The sequence below is a fragment of the Amblyomma maculatum genome, chromosome 3 (genome assembly GCF_055883805.1).
Source record: "Amblyomma maculatum isolate TAMU_Amacu chromosome 3, ASM5588380v1, whole genome shotgun sequence".
Taxonomy (NCBI): domain Eukaryota; kingdom Metazoa; phylum Arthropoda; class Arachnida; order Ixodida; family Ixodidae; genus Amblyomma; species Amblyomma maculatum.
The window spans coordinates 100,676,946-100,699,658 of NC_139346.1; the positions used below are offsets into that span (position 1 = coordinate 100,676,946).

General features: G+C 45.4%; 1 protein-coding gene across 1 annotated transcript in view; it reads left to right on the forward strand.

The window, feature by feature from the left end:
• The window catches only part of LOC146195431 (putative sodium-dependent multivitamin transporter), a 136,132-nt gene that overhangs the window by 21,540 nt on the left and 91,879 nt on the right, over positions 1–22,713 (forward strand). Inside the window, exons 2-6 of the mRNA XM_084596794.1 lie at positions 1,618–1,878; positions 2,862–2,927; positions 7,341–7,392; positions 10,317–10,384; positions 11,407–11,564. Coding sequence (XP_084452920.1) covers positions 1,618–1,878; positions 2,862–2,927; positions 7,341–7,392; positions 10,317–10,384; positions 11,407–11,564 — 605 coding nt within the window. The remainder of the gene's footprint in view (positions 1–1,617; positions 1,879–2,861; positions 2,928–7,340; positions 7,393–10,316; positions 10,385–11,406; positions 11,565–22,713) is intronic.

The following is a 22,713-nucleotide window of genomic DNA, read 5'->3' on the forward strand; positions in this document are numbered from 1 at the left end:
GTGGACGTGGAACGTCCTTTGTTACCGCCAGCATCACGTAGAACGTGATCAAAAGCGAGGGTGAAAGCTGTGCTAAAACCCTCTTACGCTACTAATGGCTTCAAGACTGCCAGAACCGAGACCCCCGTAAGCTACAAGCAGATCAATTAAAGGGAAATGAGGGTTGTCGTTATAATACATGAAGGAAAGAAGCCAACAGTCAGCGAGGCCAAGGAAAGCGTTAGGGATGGTACTTTATATATTTTTTTTTATTGTTTCCTCGGATAATCACAGAAATTAGTAATGTAATCTGTTTAGCGGAAAGATAATTAAACACAAAGTAGAAGAAAAAACAACGTGCCGATGGTAGGAACCCAACCCACGACCTTCGAATATCGCGTCCGGTGCTCTTCCAACTGAGCTACATCGGCCGCTGTCCCCCCTGCTACTTGCTTGGATATTTATGTTGTCTGTATACAAAACTTGAGAGTGTTCACCAGCGCCACCCTCAACCATAGCGGCGGACGTAGAACGTCCTTTGTTACCGCCAGCGTCACGTAGAACGTGATCAAGAGCGAGGGCAAAAGCTGTGCTAGAACCCTCTTACTCTACCTATGGCTTCAAGACTGCCAGAACCGAGACCCCCGTAAGCTACAAGCAGATCAATTAAGGGGAAATGAGGGTGCTCGTTATAATACATGAAGGAAAGAAGCCAACAGTCGGCGAGGCCAAGGAAAGCGTTGGGGATGGTGCTTTATGTATTTTTTTAAATGTTTACTTGGATAATCACAGAAATTAGTAATGCAATATGTTTAGCGAAAAAGCTGCTTGTCCTTTTTACATTTTATTTAATCCCTTTTCATTTACTGTCGCTCTATTCACGCTCCAGAAAAACCTCCCTAAAATTACTTCAATGCATTTCCTACCCTGTTGCACACGAACTTCCTTCGGCTCTTCATCCCTACCCAATCATTTTTGTCCTCTATAGATAACGTTCCAAGTTTCCTTAAGCATTTATTTCGCCACGTCCAGAACTTCCCAGTAATTCACCTGCAACTGCATTTCTTACCCAGCAGGTTTGGAATCCTAAACATTATACAATAGCACATACATTAAAATACATTAGTCGTGAACGAGGTTTTCCTGCAGAAGTATGGGTATGATTTCTGGTCCAACCCCGACGCCACCATTGTTAGCTAGAAGGGAGCCTTTAAGTTGTAGCTCAAACACAAATGTTTTAGCAGAGAACATAGCAGTCAAGGATTTGACGTGCATGCTACGGGATGGCTGCTACCAAATGTGGGCTCACAAATTTAGTGGCTTAATGGACGGAGTACTGCGTAATGGAAGACGTACTACACAACGGTTTTGTTCTGTGACAGCCTTCTTTCTCTTACAAGCTTGAGATCAGTACTATGGACAACACACATGAATTCCTGCTGCATGTGGCCCTGATTAGACCGCAAATGTTCTCTTCGTATCCTGCTTTCTCCAGTTGGTACAATGATAACGCTTTGAAGTTTCAAAATTTCCAGCAAAGTTCGCGAAGGAACGAAGTGCATAACACAAGTCAGAATGTCTTCAAGTAGCGTCCTCTAAAGCTTGTTTCTTGATATGTCATACATTACTGCTTTGCAGGCGGCGTCTGGCCGAAGTGGCAAAGAAAGCGCGGAGCTAGATGCGTTCTTGGGTGGCCGCACCCTTCCACCCATGGCCCTGGCCGTCTCCATCCTTGCGTCAGCAGTCAATGGAATGCACATAGTGCCCATGGTTGGATACATCTATGCCTACGGTCCCTCTATCTTCTTTATGAATGCGTGGAATATTGCGGGCGCAATATTTTCCGCATTCACTTTGGTGCCTCTTTTTTACCGACTGCGGATTTCGACTGTTTTCCAGGTATTAAATACTTAGCAGAGATACTAGCATGTGTATCGTAGTAACCGTCGGATGAGCATCTAGCTCACTTAGTTTTCTTAGTTTGCACGTTAGTATTTTGAGGACGAGAAAATATGCGTGGGACGTTTTATCTGCAGAGCTGAAAGCCATTGCGAAAACGTACACAGAATCTTACGGCTCACCTCCTTTGTGTGTGACAGCCCGAGAAAAAAAAAATAATATAAAGGGAATATTGTAATATGCAGACGTGTTTTAGAAACTTTCGGGTTCTTAGATTTATGAAGACATTATGAAACAGCACTCCCTGACTGATACAATCTTTCGTATCAAATTATCATGGAACATTCTACGCAATCCTAAATATCTAAAGCCCTGAGCAGGAAGATTCCTAATTTTTAGAAGCAGCAAATTTTATTATTACAGTAATTTGCAGATCATCAAAACGCCCATTTCAGCATCTTGAACTTGGACGGCGATGTATGTGGTATGCTCTTGTGAAATTTTGTGTTTGGAACTTTTTATATATTAGCATAAAAATTATGAGCTACGTTCATATAACTACGTTGTTCTACTCAAATAATAAATGTGTTTCACATGTGCAAGTGAATTCAGAAATATTTTTAGAGCTGTCAGCGCCTGCGCTCCTGACAGTGCACTTTGTGGGGAGCTTTCTTACGAATGCAGTATAAGAAGTGCTTCGAGAGCATTTTCAAATTGGGTGTCACCAAAACTAACATTTTCACAATCTTAATTAAGGACAATTTATTAAGACTGTCTCAGCTGCTAGTTTCAGCCATTTCTTAATACATAGCCAGTTCTTGCCGACCGGGTTGCATTCTTTGGCGCGGAAGGCGTTTTATGTGTTTGCTGTGTATTGTAGTCATTCACGAAGGGCAAACTAAGGCCGACCACATGGCAGCAGTGTTTATATGACAGCATGATGTAAGTAATAATTTGTGGGGCTGTCTGTCGGTTACTTTCAGTACCTCCGCCTTCGCTTCGACAACAAAGTTGGAATTACAGCTTGCGTCATTTACTTCATCCTCACTGTAAGTTATGAATATTTTGTGACAACGGCGGCTGAATCAGCTTGACCACTACTTTTTCATGCCTTTGCTTGCTTGGGATGTTAATTTATGCAAAGCATATCGTTTCATTATTTCCATCCACACTCTATGAACGGATAGCCAATTGCAACGTGACAGTTACGTGTTTCGAAGAAGCACTAAATAGAAAAAAAATTGTGATATTTTATTTCGCAAGGTGGCCAATTAGAGCTGGTCTATAACGTATGAAAGTATACTCGATCGCAGAGATCAGCATATTGTGCACGTAACGGGTGCTCGCCTTGAACGGGGACCTGATAGGGAGCTCGACTACACCTGGGTAAGTTATAAAATGGAACGCTGTTCTTACTGCTGTATTAAACGTCCGCAACCCACATCTCGACATTTACTATGTTCATCATCATCATCATCATCATCATCATCATCATCATCATCAGCCTGATTATACCCACTGCAGGGCGAAGGCCTCTCCCATATTTCTCCACTTAACCCGGTTCTGTGCTAGCTGCATCCACTTGACCCCTGCGAACTTCTTAATCTCATCCGCCCACCTAACTTTCTGCCGCCCCCTGCTACGCTTTCCTTCCCTTGGAATCCAGTTTGTTACCCTCAGCGACCATCGGTTATCCCCTCTTCGCACTACATGTCCTGCCCATGTCCATTTCTTCTTCTTAATTTCCACTAGAATGTCGGTAACTTGAGTTATTTCTCTGACCCACTCTGCACGCTTTCTATCTCTTAATGTTACCCCTACCATTTTTCGTTCCATAGCCCTCTGGGTTGTCCTCAACTTAAGTAGAACTCTCTTGGTTAGCCTCCATGTTTCAGCCCCATAGGTGAGTACAGGCAAGATGCAACTGTTGTATACTTTCCTCTTGAGCGATACCGGTAAGCTGCTAGTCATAATCTGCGAGTGCTTGCCAAATGCGCTCCATCCCAATCTTATTCTTCTTGATATTTCCTTTTCATGGTCCGGATCTGCAGTTACTATCTGTCCTAAGTACACATATTCGCCTACTATTTCCAGTATTTCGCTGCCTAATGTAAACTGCTGTTCCTTCCCGAGGCTGTTGAACATTACCTTAGTCTTCTGCATATTGATTTTCAAGCCTACCTTTCTCACTATGTTCTCAGGCATCCAAAACCTGTCAGCCTAGGTGTTTCCATTCAAATAAGGGGAATCTGCCTGACCAGTTATCCGCAACTAGTTTCGATATCGTGTGTGGCCTGTATTCCCTCTCTCTTCATTTGTTAGGTTACGAGTGACAACAATATACTTTTGGAGCATAAAACGAAACTCGTTTACACTAGTGGCAATATAAGTGGTATCAAAGGTCAAAGTAAGGGCTTCTTATTTTTCCGTTTTGTACAACAGCCATAATCTCTAATGTACACGACATGGCTTTACCTGACTTTCCCCGACTAGCAAGCAAAGCTGGCGACAAGGATACCTAAAGTCTGGAACCATGAAGGCAATCATAAGGGTATTTGGCTAAGTCCTTTCGGTGGTGCTCGGCCTCTGTCAGTGGGCATCAGGCCACGATGACCAGTGCTTGGGGCGGTGGCAGGACAGCGGAGATTCGCACTAAGTTTGATAAAACAGGCACAAAACGGTGTCTAAAGGCCTAACAGAAGAAAAAATCCACCGGAAGTCTCAGCCGCGGTACAAAGGAGCCACCACTTCATTCAAGCTTATTAGCCCTCATTTTCTAAACACTGGCTGTCACACAGTGTTTTGGTCGTATGTAATTACTTTCTAAGGCTGGGTTCCCGTAATCTCGGTCACGGTTTCAATCGAAGATATATGCTATTGGGATACTGAAACCCGGCGGCTAGTTGTTCCTGAAATTACCCGAGCAATAAAGTTCGGGTAATGTAGCAAATCGGACAAAACTTTTAAGCGACCATGCTTTTCCACGCCAACATTTATTTGCTTTAAGCAAGTGGTGCGACGTATCGGCAATAAAGCGCGTTTCATACGCTCTAGATTGCCCCGTCGTAGTGGGGCATATCATCAGAACACCCATTTCAGCATCTTGAACTTGGACGGCGATATAGGTGGTATGCTCTTGTAAAATTTTGTGTTCGGAACTCTTTATATAATACAATTTATGTATTACAATTTTTATATATAATATATAATACACCATACAATTTTAATACCAAAAAGCATTGACGAAGCCAAGCTTCAACAAGTTACCGCTTACAGACCAATATACCAATATCTATGACGAACACATAAGATCTTCATGAAAATTCTACCTAAAAGGCTTCAAATTATAATTGAAGAATTAGTAGGACCGCATCAGACCTGCGGCATTAAAGGCCGAACCATATATACTAATATATATATATATATATATATATATATATATATATATATATATATATATATATATGTATGTATGTATTTGCTGGAGTGTTGCGACGCCTTGCGCCTTGCATGAGAGCGTTGCCATGCTACAGCTTGCCCTAGAGAAAGCCTTGAACAAGGTGCCGCATGATGTCTTGTTATCAGTTTTAGAGCATGAAAATGTGGGCTCAGTTATTTGCAAAGGAGTCGCAATGGCGTACGGAGGGTGCACGACGCCCTTGATAGTAAATAAGAGGGTGGGTGAGCTCATACAAGTGCAACGCTCTGTACGTTAAGGCTGCCCCGTGTCGCCATTGCTTTTCTTCTTGTATATTGAACCATTTTATCTGAGCATTATCCAGAGCAGCAGTGTCCGAGGTTTTCGTTTGCATTAAGCAGAGGTCCGCATACTCACGTATGCTGATGACATGGCCGTCTTCTGTACCGACTACGAAAGCATTCGCAGTGTTGTCAAATTGGTGAAGGACTTTTGTTTTGTGAGTGGTAGTGCTGTGAACTGGAATAAGTGTCCGGGCTTTTGGCATGAAAAGTGGCTCACAACCCCTGCGAATTTCGTGAACATGCCTTGGGTAACAACCCCAGTGAAGTATTTAGGAGTTCCACTGGAAAACTGCCGAAACAGTGAGTCACATTGGGACCAGCAGGATTCAGTTGGTCTATGATTGCACGTGCTACGATTTGTAATTTATTTCTTGTTACCAAGATATGGTACATGTTACAAGTACTGCGTTGTTTCGTGTGAATGTGCAGATATTTCACCGTGTGTTCGCCATTTTTGTGTGGGGGAAGTAGTTGAGAGCACACTCGCCGAACCAGTTTGTTTCGTCGCGATTGTTCTGGAGGAGTTGGTTTGGCGCATTTGTATTTGTGCCAAGTTGTTAACCGTTTATGTTATTTCGTGATACTAAAACCCATTGTTACGAACTGTGTGTCAGGTTAGATTGAACAAAGTGCTGCCTAACTTTGTTGTAAGTTCGGCGAGCATGCAAGGGAGGATTTTTGGAATCCTTAAGTGTACACGTCATGTCATGCATTGCAAGCCCGTTTTTCGTTTGAATATTTATCAACTTTGACGCGAAAGAAACCTTACAAGGACTTGTACGATGTCTTTCTCTCCCGGTCCCGAGTTTTGAATTTTGATCGCTCTCAGCGGACTAAGTATCTCTACAGCTTCCTTCGCCTACTATACTCATACTTTCGTAGCTTCATCCGCAATTTCGCTATCATTGCAGCTCCCCTTTACCAACATCTTAACGATCGTTCTGTTTTAATTTGGTCCGAAGACAGTGAAGAAAAGATTTAAAACACTCCAGAGTGCGCTCACTTCAGATCTCCTCCTTTCTCGCTTTGACAACACTCCTACCTCATTTCTTCATTGTGCTGTCTGCGCCCTCGGTATTAGTGCTATACCTATGCAGTATGATAGTGTTTCTCGGCTGAATGTAATTCGCTTGCCAGTCGCACCCTGGCACCTGCGGTACGAAATTACACCATCACCGAGCAGGAGTGCCTCGCCGTCATTCTGGCCGTTCAGAAATTCCGCCCCTACCTCTAGGGCTGCCATTTCATGGTCGTTACCAATCAACCCGTTCTGTATTGGCTACCTACCGTCAAAAATGTGACTGGACGCCTCAGCCATTGTATTATGCGTTTAAAGGAATGCACCTTCCATGTAACCTACAGATTATGTTGTAAACATTTTGACACTGACGCTCTTTCATATTGCCCGCTTCCGGAGTCATCCAGTGCTGATTCTAGGTGACTTCCTTCGTGCACCATCGACGCGTTATTGTCGTTATGAGTGTAGACATCACTGCTGCAGCTTCTGTCACTGCTCCAAATCTGCACGCTCTTGTGTTAAATGAACGAGCTGCTCCATACTGTCATTCTGCAAATGACCGTCTTACAGGGGCTTCCAAATGTAAATTGCAAATTTCGTATTTCTGATAAATGTTCTGATACATTCTGCAGCACTACCAAGTCCCGTTTGCTGATTCAATAAAATTTATGCTTTTTTTCAGCAAACTCTTGGTGCTGTTGGAATCTACAGTGCTGCTGTTGCTGTTTCAACAAGTATGTATTCGCAGTATTAGTATCGACGAGTCTTTTCTTTACACATTTTCACCCGTAGTGTCGATTGTGTGTCGAGATCTAAATGTGCACAGCAATGCATTCGTAGAGGAACTCCATGAAGAATGACAATAGTCATCAAAAACCCTATCTTGAACACGCAGCAAACATAAACGCGGCTACAGTGTAACTATGTAGCTACTACAGTATCTAAAAAAGCCCGCCATAAATACAAAGTCCTCTTTTACCTAAGCTTTACGAATAAGCTGCTAGGCCTAAGAATGCATGCCTGTTTTGGGTAACAAGTGTTCGATTTCTATCCGTCCTACTGTCTCAAAGCGACGCTTGAGTAGGCAGCACCGAGCCAGTTGACAATCTCATGTTTTATAAGGTCACACAACCACCGACAAATGAGTGCCCGGTCACGTCATCTGTCATCTGCATACACCACAGGCATCCTTCTCACCTCCATACCACAACGCCGACAGCAGAATATCTGTGTAACGTGGCCCTTGCAGGGCAACTCCAGCAGTTTTTCGACGTTCGAAGATACGAATGAAACTTGTATCAAAAGTTCTCGATATGAAGGTTGTGTGTGCCAAGCAGCCCAATTGAATACGCTTTACTTTTCTGGCAAATTGATTTTAGAGAAAGCGCTCTGGAACTAGAGAGTTGCGCGGCCAAATAGGAAATGCTTACGGCTAACACTGTTTGATGACGTCACAGTTTGAAGGAGCGTCGAGCAGACGATGGCGACAAGGCAGCGGCCCTACTGGATGCGGCTAATTTGGCCGCGGGGTCTCCTCCATAGGATTTTGTTCGCAGATTATCTCGACGAACATGATCTTAAGCTATCCTTCTGGGACGGGGAAGGGAGCGGTGACATGGGGGTCGGCAGCGATGTTCAAAAGCGGCACTTTCCCATCCTCAAGCCACAATATGCAAGTGTTTCCCAGCCCCCCCCCCCCCCCCCCTCTGTGATTCAGAAGGTGTGATCTCCCAGCTCTATCACGAAATCTCTGAAAACTACGTATGTAATGCTTGCTGGGGATTTCAACCTGCCAGACGTAAAATGACCCTTGTATGGAGCAGCTTGCTGTGCAACTCATCTTCTTTGCGTACCATATTTCTTGGGGTGATAAATACCCACTCACTGTTACAATTTGTTGAAATCCCAACACGTGTTGGACCCACTAGTGCCAGTTTCTTGGATTTATTCTTGTGCAGTTACAGTAGCAGCATACGAGGAATATCTCATCACGACATGTTCTTGTTAACATATCTATAACTCACACGCGCCACTATATTAAAACTCCACAAAAATTATTTATGAAGAATGTTATCATGTCTCCGCATCACACGAACTGAATGTGTTTTCACCCGATTACAGTCACTGAGCTTGTGCTTTGACGTGAATTCAATATAACACGTACTAAAAACAAAATTGCTATCGCTAATTGACCGGTAAATTCTATCACGATTCATTACCGCCAAACGTCGAAATGATCAACCCTCGATGACAAACCTATTCGGGTACTAAAAGTAAAAGAAACTGTTTACTTCGTCACTACTGTCAATCTCGGGATCGTGAAGTATGCAGTAAAAATAGGAACAAATCAGCAAATTTATAACAAAGATGGTCGTGAAGCTCAAAGTGCCTTTTTGTTTAATCTAGACAAAAAAAAAAAAATAAACGTAACTCAAAAGAGTTCTGGAAGTACGTAAAAAGTAAGTTAAACAATAAGGGATACTTTCCTGAAAACTTGGACGGCGTCAACTACGCGGTTGATATTACAACGATGGCAGAAACACTTCATCTTTATTTTCAGTCTGCCATTACGCAATCAGAAGCAGCTATATTTTGCTTTGAGAGCAGCAGCCGTCTGGCGCAAATGACAGATATTTAATTTTAGGAACAGGATATTAGTTTGCTTTTATAGAAGAATAAAGTCCACCCTGCCTCTGGTCTAGATCATGCCTTCAACTTCATCCTGAAGAACTGTTACATTCTGTTGCCACTTTCTTAACGGTCCTTTCCATGGAATCTCTTGAACAAGGTGCGCTTTCTTCTAATTGGAAATGTGCAAATAATATACCCATCACCAAGAGCAGTGAAAAACTAACTTCTAACTATAGAAAGATTTCCCTTACTAGCGTGTGTTGCAAAACTTTAGAGCACATCAATTACACCAACCTTTTGAGTCACCTCAATATCAATAACCTCTTCGCCACAAGGCAACATGGTTTCAGAGACTGCGGTGCAGAACAGTTGACTAGTGGCGCACTCTCAATATCACTATTTCTCATAAATTTCCTCTTAATTACCTCTTTACATCGTAATTTTTAATATGTGCATACACTAAAAATAACAGACCAACAGAGATTTTCCCAAAAATTTTTGAGGCGATATGAAAACGCGAACTAGAATTGTCAGTGCTCAGTCGCTGAAAATATTTCTGTTTGGAATCAATGAAGGGAGGATACTACAAAACTTGAGTCCTTGAGCCTTGTATTGGAATTTTTATCATACACAAAAAATAAATGCGCTCTAGAGTCCGCAGATATAAATATTCATGAAACACTTTTCAATAATGAAAAATATTTTTATTGCAGGACAATCAACATAGCAACGGTCTTACATCGGCGGTAAATACTGCAGTATGAACACTATAACCCATCCTCTTCACACCAACTCACCACATATACTTTGAAGTAAAGAATTCATACAGGTGGTACGAAGAAAGCATTATAGATATATCCAGGTCTATTCACTCTTTTCTCTAAACTTGTTTACCCCTTCGGTCATTCATGTGCATGTCGTTTCGCAAGTTTTGCATGTGATAACCGCACGAGTTAGATTCTTATGCATTTGAAACATTGCTTTCGTTAACTGATACATTAATTTGTCCCTTTCAATATATTTCCAGTGCTTTCCCTGCCACTTTTGTACACAAGCATTGTAATTGGCCTGGCTGGCACAATCTACACGGCTCTGGTAAGTTTTTCCCCCTGTGCCAAACATATTCCATCAAATAATCTCTCCCCTCCCGCAAAAAAACAAAAATGTATCTTGAATTATAGGAGGACGTCTTTAGAAACGTTTCACTTGCTTCCTATCTGGACGACTTATTCCTCAGGGCTTAACTAATATTTTTTTAGAAAATATTTTACTGTGTCACCGCAGCTGTGGAGCTTGCCTGAACTACATTGAAATATGAAGTTTATCAGGGCTGCGCATGAAGTCAATAACATTCAAACTGTTACATCTCACTAACTACAAATTGTCAGTCTTAATTATGGTGGATATAAGGTTATATTGATGCGTTATATAAATTTTTCTTACATTTTCAATAATCCATTGTGAACCGCGCGGTATAAATGTACACTACGCAGGAGACGTAGTGGTCTTGTTTGTTCGTCACTTCGAGATCACTGGACATCCTTTGACCTTGACTTTTGGTGGGCGGTTGACACAACACAACGAGTAATACATTTTATATCAATGCTTCGTAATGATTAAAAAAATTTGCTCTGATCATTTTATGTTGCGTCCAGTGACAGCGGCTGTAATACTAAATCACCCAGAAATCGCACTTCAGTTCGATACGAGAGCAATTGTGGGGTGATGAGTTTTTTAAAAAGAGTAGATAGGACTACCTGCAGATGCCAAGATTTACTTTGAAAGTTAATCTCCCTATTCGGGGCAGGAGTTGGATATCACTGCAGACATCCTGTCGGATCTCTAACTTCTTGAAGACGTTGCAGTTCATTGTTGTGAGTGCAAAAAAACATCAGTGTTAAATAGGAATGTTCAGGAATGCACTCCGACGTTTACCATGTTCTTAGAATTACCGCCCACTCATTGGCTTCTCTGGCATTGATAATAGCTTCCAGCCCATGGGACAAAACAATTTGTGACCTATATGTGTGCGCAGTTTTAGCAGTAATTTATTTTGGCATAGCCATAGGTTTAGTATCTCCGATGTCATTCATATATTGTTTCGATTTTTTATATAGGGAGGACTCCGCAGTGTGGTGTGGGCGGACTGCTTTCAAGCAGTCGTGATGCTGGCTTCGCCCATCACAGTTTTTGCGAAGGTTCTTTACGACTCAAGTCGTGTGACGCCGCCCCTTAGGGCCGTAACTGACTTCAACGCGAGCCAGTATTTTCTCGGGTAAGAACTTGAAATAAAAGACATATTGTTTTTTGCTCTATAAGCTTCAAAAACTAAAAACATTACGGCTTTAATGCGCCGATAACTTTGGGCCTCTTACCTTATTTTTTATATATCGCCCTTTTTAATGCAAATCGATACATTCTATGCATTTTCTTCGAACAAGTTGCTTACACTGAGACATTCTAACCTACGAAGGTCGAGAGGAGAAGGTATGCTATGGTATGCTTATTTATAATGTGCGGTTATGGTATCGAATGATATGGCATGTGATGTACGGTATGCTGTCGCATGGTATAATATATAGAATTTAAATTCCCAAATCAGGCATCACCTATGGGGGACGCAATAGTCGTAATTTTGGCCAGCCGCGATGTTTTGTCAGCACTGATATTAGAAAGTGGGAGGTTGTCTAGGTTTTGACTCCATTGAAAGGTGACCGCTAGAACGGGGAACGAACTTGCGTCCTCGGGCTAAGTAGTGTTGAGCCCTAAATGCTTCACAGCGGCGGAGAATGCTGGGAAAGAAAACAAATTATTTACATTGAAAAGGTATTCCCTAAAATGTTACTAATAGCTCATCACAAAAGGAGTTGTGTTGGAAGACAAGCAATGATTTACTCTTCATATATTGCCCTGAAGGTGCACCATTAAAAGCCCCTAATGACAAAAAATGTTTTTGAACCATGACAACACAAACTTGCAAAAGTAAAGCCCGTGTGTTTTGAAGAGCACTGCTAATATATGTTCGTTTTTCATACTCATTCTCACATTTCCTTGCCACGTAATTCCGTTATCCAAACTGCTTACCTTAGTCAGAATAGAAGACGGAATCATGTAACGTTCGAGTCAAAATATCAGTTAAAAGAGACTAGGGGTTTTAAACAATCGGTTGACAGGAAGAAAGCGGCTAATAACTGCGACGTCGAAGCATCTACTGCGAGAGGAGTTTTCAGTAGAAGCATAGAATTCAGATCGCAATAATGTTGAGCAGTCAACAAACAAATGTAAGGATATCAAGGGTTCATTACCAGGTACATAGTAAAAAAAAAAAAAGAGACATCAGCCTCGAGAATCAAGAAAATCACAGGGGATTTCTTTTTGTTCTTGCTTTTGGTAGTCGAAGTTGAATGGTAATATGAATGTGGATAAAGTTGATTGGAAAGTAGAAACTAATTACTATTTAGCACTCTTCCCACCGGAAAAATACTCGCTCTACTTTTTGTGCTATGAATTTCATTTGGTGCCCTATGTACATATGTGGACTGATAAGCAATCTGTCATTCTCTCTTTATTTGATTGCTGATCAGCCTAACGATATCCAGAAATCTGGCTGCGTTTATGTCATAGGAATTTTAGAAAGGTAAAATGGTTGTGGCAGCCACCTTCCTATGGAGGCTAAAAGCAAGGCGCTCGTTTGCTTTGCGGAAGCAGTAGCTGAGGGTATGGCGGCGGTTTCTGAATATCGAGTGAGATGGTCAACACAGACCACTACCCACTTGTTACCGCTCGGAAACCGCTGAAAAGGACCCAAAAGGTCGATTCCCACTTGCTCAATGAGTGCGGTCGGAGGTGCATTAGTGTTTAGCAGTCCTGGTGGATGGGAAGTAGGAAGCTTGTACTGCTGGCACTTGGCATAACGTTTTACATAGCGCTGAATGATTTGAGGAATTATTGGCTAGCAAAATTATTTATGTGCGCGGTGAAAGTTCCGGGCGTCACCCAAGTAGCCAGACGTGGCACCGTAATGCATCATTTTGAGAACAGGAATGCGGGGATTTTCCGGCCCAAGGAGAAGAAAGCGCGCACCTCCGAAGATGAAATTCTTGTAAGTAGGCTGGCACGAACGCAGAAACGGGTATCTCTTGAAGCATGAGCGGCAGCGAAGAGCGGCACCAAAGTCTGGTCGTTATGTTGTTCAAACTGTAACAGTTGAGGACCAGGAAACGTTGCTTAAATAGGCACCAGGTAATCATCAAAGTTGTCACTGTCACTGCCACTTCACGATAGCGGTAAGCGTGAGAAAAAGCGCTGGCGTGCTGAGAGCCGCGTTTGCATGCCACATTGAAGTTAAACTTTTGCAAACGCAAAGAGCATCGGGCAAGCCGGTTGTAAGGGTGACCTAGATTTATAAGTCAGCAGAGCGAATTATGGTCGGCGACGACGGTATAAGCATTTCCATAGAGGTAGGAGCGAAGTCGTTACACCGCGATAACGACTGCGGGGAACTCTTGTTTACTAACGGTGTAGTTGCATTCCGATTGCTCAAGGATCGACTAGCATAGGCTATGATATACTGATCGCGGCCATGGTGCTGGATGACCACAGCGCAAACACCCACGCCACTAGCGTTAGTGTGAACTTCGATAGGGGCAGAAGTGGCATTGCATACTTCCCGATGTTACAATAAATTTGAGATGGCGTAAGGCAGAATCGCAGTAAGTAGCCCAAATGAACTAGGAATCATTGTGCAAAAGACACGTGAGAGGGTAGGCGATGTGAGCGACTCTGGGCATAAAATGCCGAAAGATGGAACTTACTCCTAAAAATCACCTAAGCATCTTCACAGATTTCGGCTCTGTAAAGCTCGTTACAGCCTCAATATTTTGAGGATTCGGCCGAACACCATCCGTATCAACCAAGTGACCTAGTCATGTCAATAACTAGAAAGAAGCATACATCAAGATTTCAGTACACTATAAATGGCACCCCTCTCGCTGCAGTTAATGAACATATATACTTAGGCCTATTATTAACCTGTGACCTCAGATGGAACGCCCACATCAATTATATAACCTCAACCGCACTAAAACGACTATTCTTTATCAGGCGGCGCCTCCAAATAGCTCCCTATAAAACTAAATTACTAGCCTACAATACACTGATTCGCTCTGTCCTCGAATATGCGATTGTCGTATGGTTTCCTTTTACCAGTCAAGACATAAATAAAATTGAAGCAGTACAAAGGAAGGCAGTAAGGTTCATATTCAATAAATACAGAACTGACTCACCAACTGAAATAATGAATAGACAGGGAATAAAAACACTTCAAACCCGAGCTAAAATTGCACGCCTCAAACTCCTGTACCAACTACTTCATCGACACTTAAAAGTTGATCCTGCTAAATACATCTCTTTCTCTGCAACTAGACCGACACGTAATAAGCATTCAAATACGCTAACTGAATATCACTTCCACACTAACTGCTTCAAATACTCATTCTTCCCTTTAGCCACAAGAGAATGGAACAGCCTGAGTTCATCTATTACTAATTTATCTTCGTTTACTAAGTTTGGAACCGCAGTGGAAAGATATTTAACATATTAGCAAAACGTTCTTTTATGCTCATATTTTTGGTATGCCGCCCGTTCGATTCTGTTCTTGTTCTGTTCCTTGTCATTTACGCGTATACATATGAAAACAGTACGTTTATGTTTTTTTCTTCTCTTAGTGTAGTGTCGTAATACAAGTATAATTCTCGTTCATATGTGCCTCATATTTGTTTTTGTTTGTATAATGTTTCACCATTTTTGTACCCTATGCATTTTACATTCTTGATTTGCTTTGTACATATTGTAGCGTGTACAACAGCAGCCGCTAGGCGGCTGCTCATCGAGAGTCTCGTGCACGGACTCGAAGAAGTGCCCCTTGGCGTTCGAGAAGAAGCTGAAGTTAGCTGCCGTCTCTCGGTGCTCCGACCCTGCTCTTCTGCGCCTGCTAGCTCAACCCCCCATTAAAACCCAACCTTCTGGTTACGGGCCTAAACGGCTACGTAACACTGGTGGAGGTGAGGCCTTGAACTACATGTCTCGGGCCTCTCGCAGCAACTCATCGAGTCCCAACCGGCTTCCGCTCGTATCTACACCCGTTCATCGTTGCAGCCGACGCCTCCGGGGTCTGGCGCCGGAATTCGCTCCTCTACCTGAACCGACGCCAGCTGACCAGCAGTTAGAGACTTCCGCAATGGCCCAGGCAAGTCAGCATCAGTTGCTGCTTCAGCAGCCTCGTGCGCCCCTCAGTTTCCATGGCGGTACTGGGGAAGATGTCGACGACTGGATCGACCAGTTCGAGCGAGTGGCGCAATTTAATCAGTGGAACCCGGCTCAGAAGCTGCGCAATGTGTATTTCGCGCTTGAAGACTGTGCTAAAACGTGGTATGAGAATAGGGAGGCCAGTCTTCAAAACTGGGATTCCTTTCGCCAGCAGCTGCGGCAAACCTTTGCCAACCACGACCGCCGTGATCGCGCATGCCGCCTCCTAGAAGCTCGTGTGAAACTACTTAATGAAAGTGTGGCCATGTTCGCCGAGGACGTGACGCGTCTTTGCCGACGGGCTGATCCCGACATGACGGAATCAGCGAAGTTGCGCCACCTGATGCAGGGCGTAAAAGAACCTCTCTTCGCTGGTCTGGTTCGGAGTCCACCTCAAACCGTCGCGGACTTCATCAATGAAGCTGCCCTCATTGAGCGAGCCCTGCAGCAAAGATACCGGCGCACGGAGTCTGCCTGTGGTCAGCCCTTCAGCTGTGTGGCCACATTGAACAGGTCCACTGGCGATCACTCTCTGCGTGAGCTGATCCGCGAGGTAGTTCGCGAGGAGCTCCTCAAGTTCAATCTTGGATCGCCTAACCCGACTGCCGTGGCTGTCACCGAAGCCGTGCGGGAAGAAATACGTCAGACATTGTCACCGCCTGATTCACTGTCGGAGCCACGTTCTATGAACTACGCAGCGGCTATTCGTCTGCCTGCAGTGCCTCCTGCGCAACAGCTTCGTTTCGAAGCACAGCCGCCGCCCACTTTGCAGCCACCGTTCTACCAACCGTCCTACCAGCCGCCATCCCAGCAGAGCCTCGTCATGCAGCCGTCCGCTCCTCAGCCACTGTTCTAACAGCCGCCATCCCAGCAGAGCCTCGTCATGCAGCAACCGGTTCGGAAGGCAGACGTCTGGCGCACTCCTCGCCAACGGCCGCTGTGCTACCACTGCGGAGAAGCCGGCCACTTGTACCGTCGTTGTCCATATCGGGAACTCGGTCTTCGGGGTTTTGCTCGTGATTCCCCGGGTCCCCGGGTCGGCGAACGCCCTCCAGAAATCGATGAATATTTGGCAACCCGTGCAACCTCTTCTAGCGACAGCACACAGTCTTCTCCCGTGCGCTACTCGTCACCCGGCCGCCGTGAGTTTAATCATGTGCCAAGGCGCCGGTCGCCAAGCCCACACCGGGGAAACTGAAGGCGGCGACCTCAGGGGGGCAGGTTGCTGACGAACGGAATCGATGTCCCGAAGAGCCTCCCGTGACGACTCAGCCCGATGCTGTGACTACGATGCCTCCGCCACCCCATGAACCCGAAACTCTCAGTCAACCTCAAGCCGATCACGTTGTTAGCGCCGACCTTTCCGTTCTCGTCGACGGACACCCAGTAACCTCTTTGGTAGATACCGGAGCAGACTTTTCAATAATAAGCAAGAATTTCGTAGATCGGCTCTCCAAGGTTAAAACTGAATGGCTGGGGCCGCAAATTTGTACTGCTGGCGGTCACCTTATGACGCCGATCGGACGATGCACTGCCCGAGTAACCATCGCCGATTCAGCCTTTGTAGCCGTTTTTGTTATCCTGCCGCACTGCTGCAAGGACCTCATACTCGGCATGGACTTTTTACGTGAGCATGGGGACATTATTAATGTTCCTCGCCGTACTGTCACGTTTTCGACGCCTGCAACGACGACCGCTGACCCCGAACGACGCCACGCACCTTTACGCATCGTTGACGCGGATGTATCTATGCCGCCACGTTCGTCTGCTCTCGTCACAGTCAGGGGCGACGACCAGTCCTGTGCTGCCGGCGTTGCCGAACAGAACACAGAGCTTCTGTTACATCATGGAGTCTGTGTTGCACGCGGTATAGTTCATCTGACTAATGGTCTAGCTCACGTGCTGATTACGAACTTCGGGAACGAACGGCAACGCATCGCTAAAGGCACCACGGTAGCCTACTTTGAAGGTGTCGCAGAAGCAGCCCACGCCTGCTTTGTTCTTGAGACCAACACGTCTGCCAGCCAAACGCCCAACTTCGACCCTGATTTGAATCCCGCTGTATCACCGGCAGAGAAGGACAGACTCGTCGGGCTACTCTTTCAGTTTCAAGACTGCTTCTCATCCGCCTCCGCGGTTAACAGACGCCCTTGACCAAGCACCGCATAATAACCGACGACCGCACCCGATCAGTCCGACAGAATCCCTACCGAGTGTCGCCGCGGGAACGCGAAGTCATTGCTCAACAGGTAGACGAGATGTTAAATGGCGGTGTCATACAACCATCGAGGTGTCCCTGGGCTTCGCCTGTTGTCCTCGTTAAGAAGAAAGACGGAAGTTTAAGGTTCTGTGTGGACTACCGTAAGCTCAATCAAGTCACAAAAAAAGACGTCTACCCGCTGCCACGCATTGATGACTCATTAGACCGGTTGCGCCACGCGCGCTACTTTTCATCGCTTGATCTTAAGAGCGGTTACTGGCAGATCGAAGTCGATGAACGTGATCGCGAGTAGACAGCGTTTGTCACGCCCAACGGACTTTATGAATGCAAAGTCCTACCTTTCGGATTGTGCTCCGCTCCAGCGACATTCCAGCGAATGATGGACGCAGTTCTGTCTGGTCTTAAATGGCAGATGTGTCTAGTCTACCTAGACGACGTTGTTGTGTTTTCACCAACGTTAGAGGAACACCTCCAACGCCTCTACGCTGTGCTACGGGCTATCAGATCTGCCGGCCTCACGTTAAAACCACACAAGTGTCACTTTGGCTATGAAGAGCTCCTGTTCTTGGGCCACGTTGTCAGCCATCTAGGAGTTCGTCCCGATCCCGCTAAAACAACAGCCGTCACCAAATTCCCTACTCCATGTAACAAGAAGACAGTTCGCCGTTTCTTGGGCTTCTGCGCCTATTACCGCAGGTTTATTGAAAACTTTTCGCGCATTGCCGCTCCGTTGACACGTCTCACCTGGGATTATGTCACCTTCACCTGGACGGACGAAGAGCAAAAGGCATTCGACGAGTTACGGCACCGCTTGCAGACAACACCTGTGCTTGCCCATTTCGATGCGAATGCAGAGACTCTGGTCCACACAGATGCCAGCAACGTGGGTCTAGGCGCTGTACTCGTCCAGTGGCAAGACGGTGCCGAGCGAGTTATCGCATACGCCAGCCGGACTTTGTCCCGTGCCGAATCGAAATATTCCACCACCGAAAAAGAACGTCTGGCTGTTGTATGGGCGGTGATGAAATTTCGACCCTATCTTTATGGCCGGCACTTTCGGGTTGTGAGTGACCATCACTCTTTGTGCTGGTTAACGAACTTGCGAGACCCCTCCGGACGCCTTGCATGATGGAGTTTACGGCTACAGGACTTCGACATGACCATCGTGCATAAGTCTGGACGTCAGCACAACAACGCCGACTGCTTGTCCTGTTCACCTGTCGAGGCTGCGCGGGAAGACGAAGAACCAGACTTCCCCCTTATCGCAGCCGTCGACGCGCTCACTGTTTCGCAGCAGCAACGTGACGACCCGGCTTTCGCACCACTTATCAATTTTCTGGAAGCGCGCTCTACAGAAGTTCCCCGTCTCTTCGCCAGAACGCATTCATCGTTTTTCATGCGAAACATTGTTTTATACAAGATCAACTTCGCTCCGACGGGAAGAGATTACCTCCTCGTCGTACCAGAGTCTCTTCGCGAAGAAATCTTACAGGCATGTCATGACGAGCCCACCGCGGGTCACCTGGGGTATGCTCGAATTCTGGCCCGAATTAAAAAGAGTTATTACTGGCCAAACCTTGCGGCCGCTGTACGACATTACGTGAGGACATGCCATGATTGCCAGCGACTGAAAACACCGCCTGTGAAACCGGCCGGTTTACTGCATCCTGTTCAAGTGCCAAGATACCCATTCGAACAAGTTGGCATGGATCTGTTGGGTCCTTTTCTAATTCCTGATTCGGGCAACAGGTGGATAATTGTCGCTACAGATTACCTCACGCGTTACGCTGAAACGAAGGCTCTCCAGCGCGGTACAGCAATCGAGGCAGCGAAATTTTTCATCGAACGCATCGTCCTGAGGCATGGCGCCCCGACAGTTATAATAACGGACCGAGGCACTGCTTTCACTGCCAAGCTACTGGAATCTGTCATGCAACTAAGCGGCACTACCCATCGCAGGTCAACCGCCTACCATCCACAAACTAATGGCTTAACAGAACGTCTGAACAAAACTCGCCGACATGATGTCCATGTACGTGGATGTTGAACATCGGTCGTGGGATAACGTCCTGCCGTACGTCACGTTTGCGTACAACACGGCGCAGCAGGAAACAACGCAAATGACGCCGTTCTCCTTATTGTATGGCCGCGAAGTTTGGACAATGCTCGAAGCCATGTTGCCCCACGACGGCCGTGACCTCGAAGTTGGCGCCGAGGAGTTCACTCAACGCGCAGAAGAAGCGCGACAGCTGGCGAGGGCACGCATCCGGAACCAGCAAGGTCGAGACGCCCAGCGTTACGATCACCGCCACCGTGTAGTGACTTTCGGACCGGGCGATAGAGTGTGGCTTTGGACTCCGATTCGACGTCGGGGACTATCCGAAAAACTTCTGAAGCAGTACTTTGGCCCATACAAAGTGCTCCGTCAGCTGAGCGACGTCACGTACGAAGTGCTTCCGGACGGCTTTTCTTCTACTCGTCGGCAGCAGAAATCCGAGGTTGTCCATGTCGTGCGCATGAAGCCGTACTTTTCGCGAGGAAATTAGCGCAGCACCTACCGCATGTTTCTTGCTTTATTTTTTTTATCTCTGCTTTCGAATTCATCAAGTTGACATTTATTTTTTTTTAGAGAGGGGGGTAATGTAGCGTGTACAACAGCAGCCGCTAGGCGGCTGCTCATCGAGAGTCTCGTGCACGGACTCGAAGATGTGCCCCGTGGCGTTCGAGAAGAAGCTGAAGTTAGCTGCCGTCTCTCGGTACTCCGACCCTGCTCTCCTGCGCCTGCTAGCTAAAGCCCCCATTAAAACCCAACCTTCTGGTTACGGGCCTAAACGGCTACGTGACAATATAATCATGTCATTGTGTGTTCTTTATATGCTCTATATACACTTCTCTGTACTAACATATGCCCACCTGCAACAATCCCGAATGTTATTAGCAGTATCTGTAAATAAATAAAAATAAATAAATAATTATCTAGCGTCCACCAGAGTGACATTTCTTAGAGTTGAGGGTGAGGCCTGCTCTCTCAATGAAATCGAGAGCGATGGCGAGACAGCTATTTTGCTCCTGAAAGGTATTGCGGAAGATAACAATGCCGTCCGAATAGCACAAATTTTACACTTGAGTGTGCTCAGAATGGTGTCCATGAATCGTTCAAACGTGGCAGGTGCATTGCACAATCCAAAGGACATCAGGTAGAACTCATAAAAACCGTGGGGTGTCAAAAATGCCGTCTTTTCTTTGTCGCTCTGGTTTATCGGTATATCCCAGTACTTGACTTCAAGTGTACTGAGGAGAATTGACACTGAGTGAAGATAGTGAATTGTATAATCAATACGTGGAAGAGGAAACACATTTTTAATTACGTCATTAAGCCGACGATAGTTCACACAGAAGTGCTATGTATTGTCTTTATTTTTTAACGAGGATAACTGGAGCTGCCGAAGAACTTAACATTCCTAGATATACGCCACATCGGAGTGGGTCCTCAGCTTGTTCTTCATTACGCTGACGTTCGCTGGGGCGACACACAGTATAGGGCCTCTGTCTGATCGAGTGACAGGTTCCAGTATCAACTGAATGATGAGTGCGAGAAGCTGGAATCGGTGGCGGATAATCCCTGGCTAAGTCAAAAACGGGAACCTGCTTGGAAAGCAGGTAATTCATAACTTGAGACTCTGCACAATGGTGTTTTTTTCTATTCAAAAGTACCGTCACTTAGTGGCGCTAAGAAATTCAACACACCTTTCTCAAAATTAGCGAGTTTCATGCCACGAGGTAACACGGATGGCTAGTCTGGATAGTTCACAGTACAAGCACGGTGTGACTTCTGTTCACTGAAATTATGCAAAGACGCACCACGACACTGTTATTAGCACAGATAAGTGTTTTAGGCTCAACAGCGTCGGCATCCTCACGCAAAGTTTTAGATGAAATAACTTGGATAAATTCTCGTGACAAGGTACAACTGTATCTTCAGACAAAGAAAACGCTCCAAGTCAGGGCGACAAAGCTTTTACAAGCGCTGACATCAACGTGGTATTCACAGAGATCTGTCCACTACAGCAGACTATTGTTGCAACAGAATCCTTATAAAAGTCTATAACTAGAATTTCTTCCTGTGTGTAACGAAGCAACACTGTGAATTCGGTTCGAAACGCTTGGCCGTCAATCCTAAACTTGGTCAACCACTCGTCGACGTCCTCGTTGAGTTTCGCACCAAAGGTTCGTGGCTCTGCGATAATGGTGCCAGTTGCTCACCGTAGGTGTTGCTCGGACGCCGTCACCGTCTTGAGCCTATTTGTATGGTGAGGGTGGTAAACCAGCGAGTCGGCGGCTTCGTCGAAGACAACGGGGATCCGTGTTGATCTATCCCGCTAACTTCACCTCGAGAGGTACGGTAATCGACGTACGCACCTTCTCTCCAACTGTGACGTACTCAGTACGTAATGGTTTTTTTTTTTTTTTAGTCTAGCTCCTGAGAGTCCCCACGGCCAGTCAGCTTCTGCTTCATCTTCTTAACTCTCCAGCTTCTCACTCCTCCTGACGGGCCATAGTATGTGACAATATCATCTTCCAAATGGCACTAGCATTACCACAGGCTGCGCCACATCCGCCGCATTGGAGGTTGGTAGCTTTGGCGAACACTCTCAAGCATAACATACACGCAAAATAAATACAAAAAAAAATTGAACACTGAACAGCCGCAGGCGTATTTCGGTGGCCATAAGTTCACATTCCCCCTCTGGCATAGGGCTGTTTTATATTCTAGTTTCCAATCTATTATCTCTATGGTTACGTAGCAATTATCATATACTTTTCTTAGTTTCCTCGACTGTCGTCACGATTGATACAATCCTTAGTAGAAAACACATCTGTAATTGTGTTTTAAAGG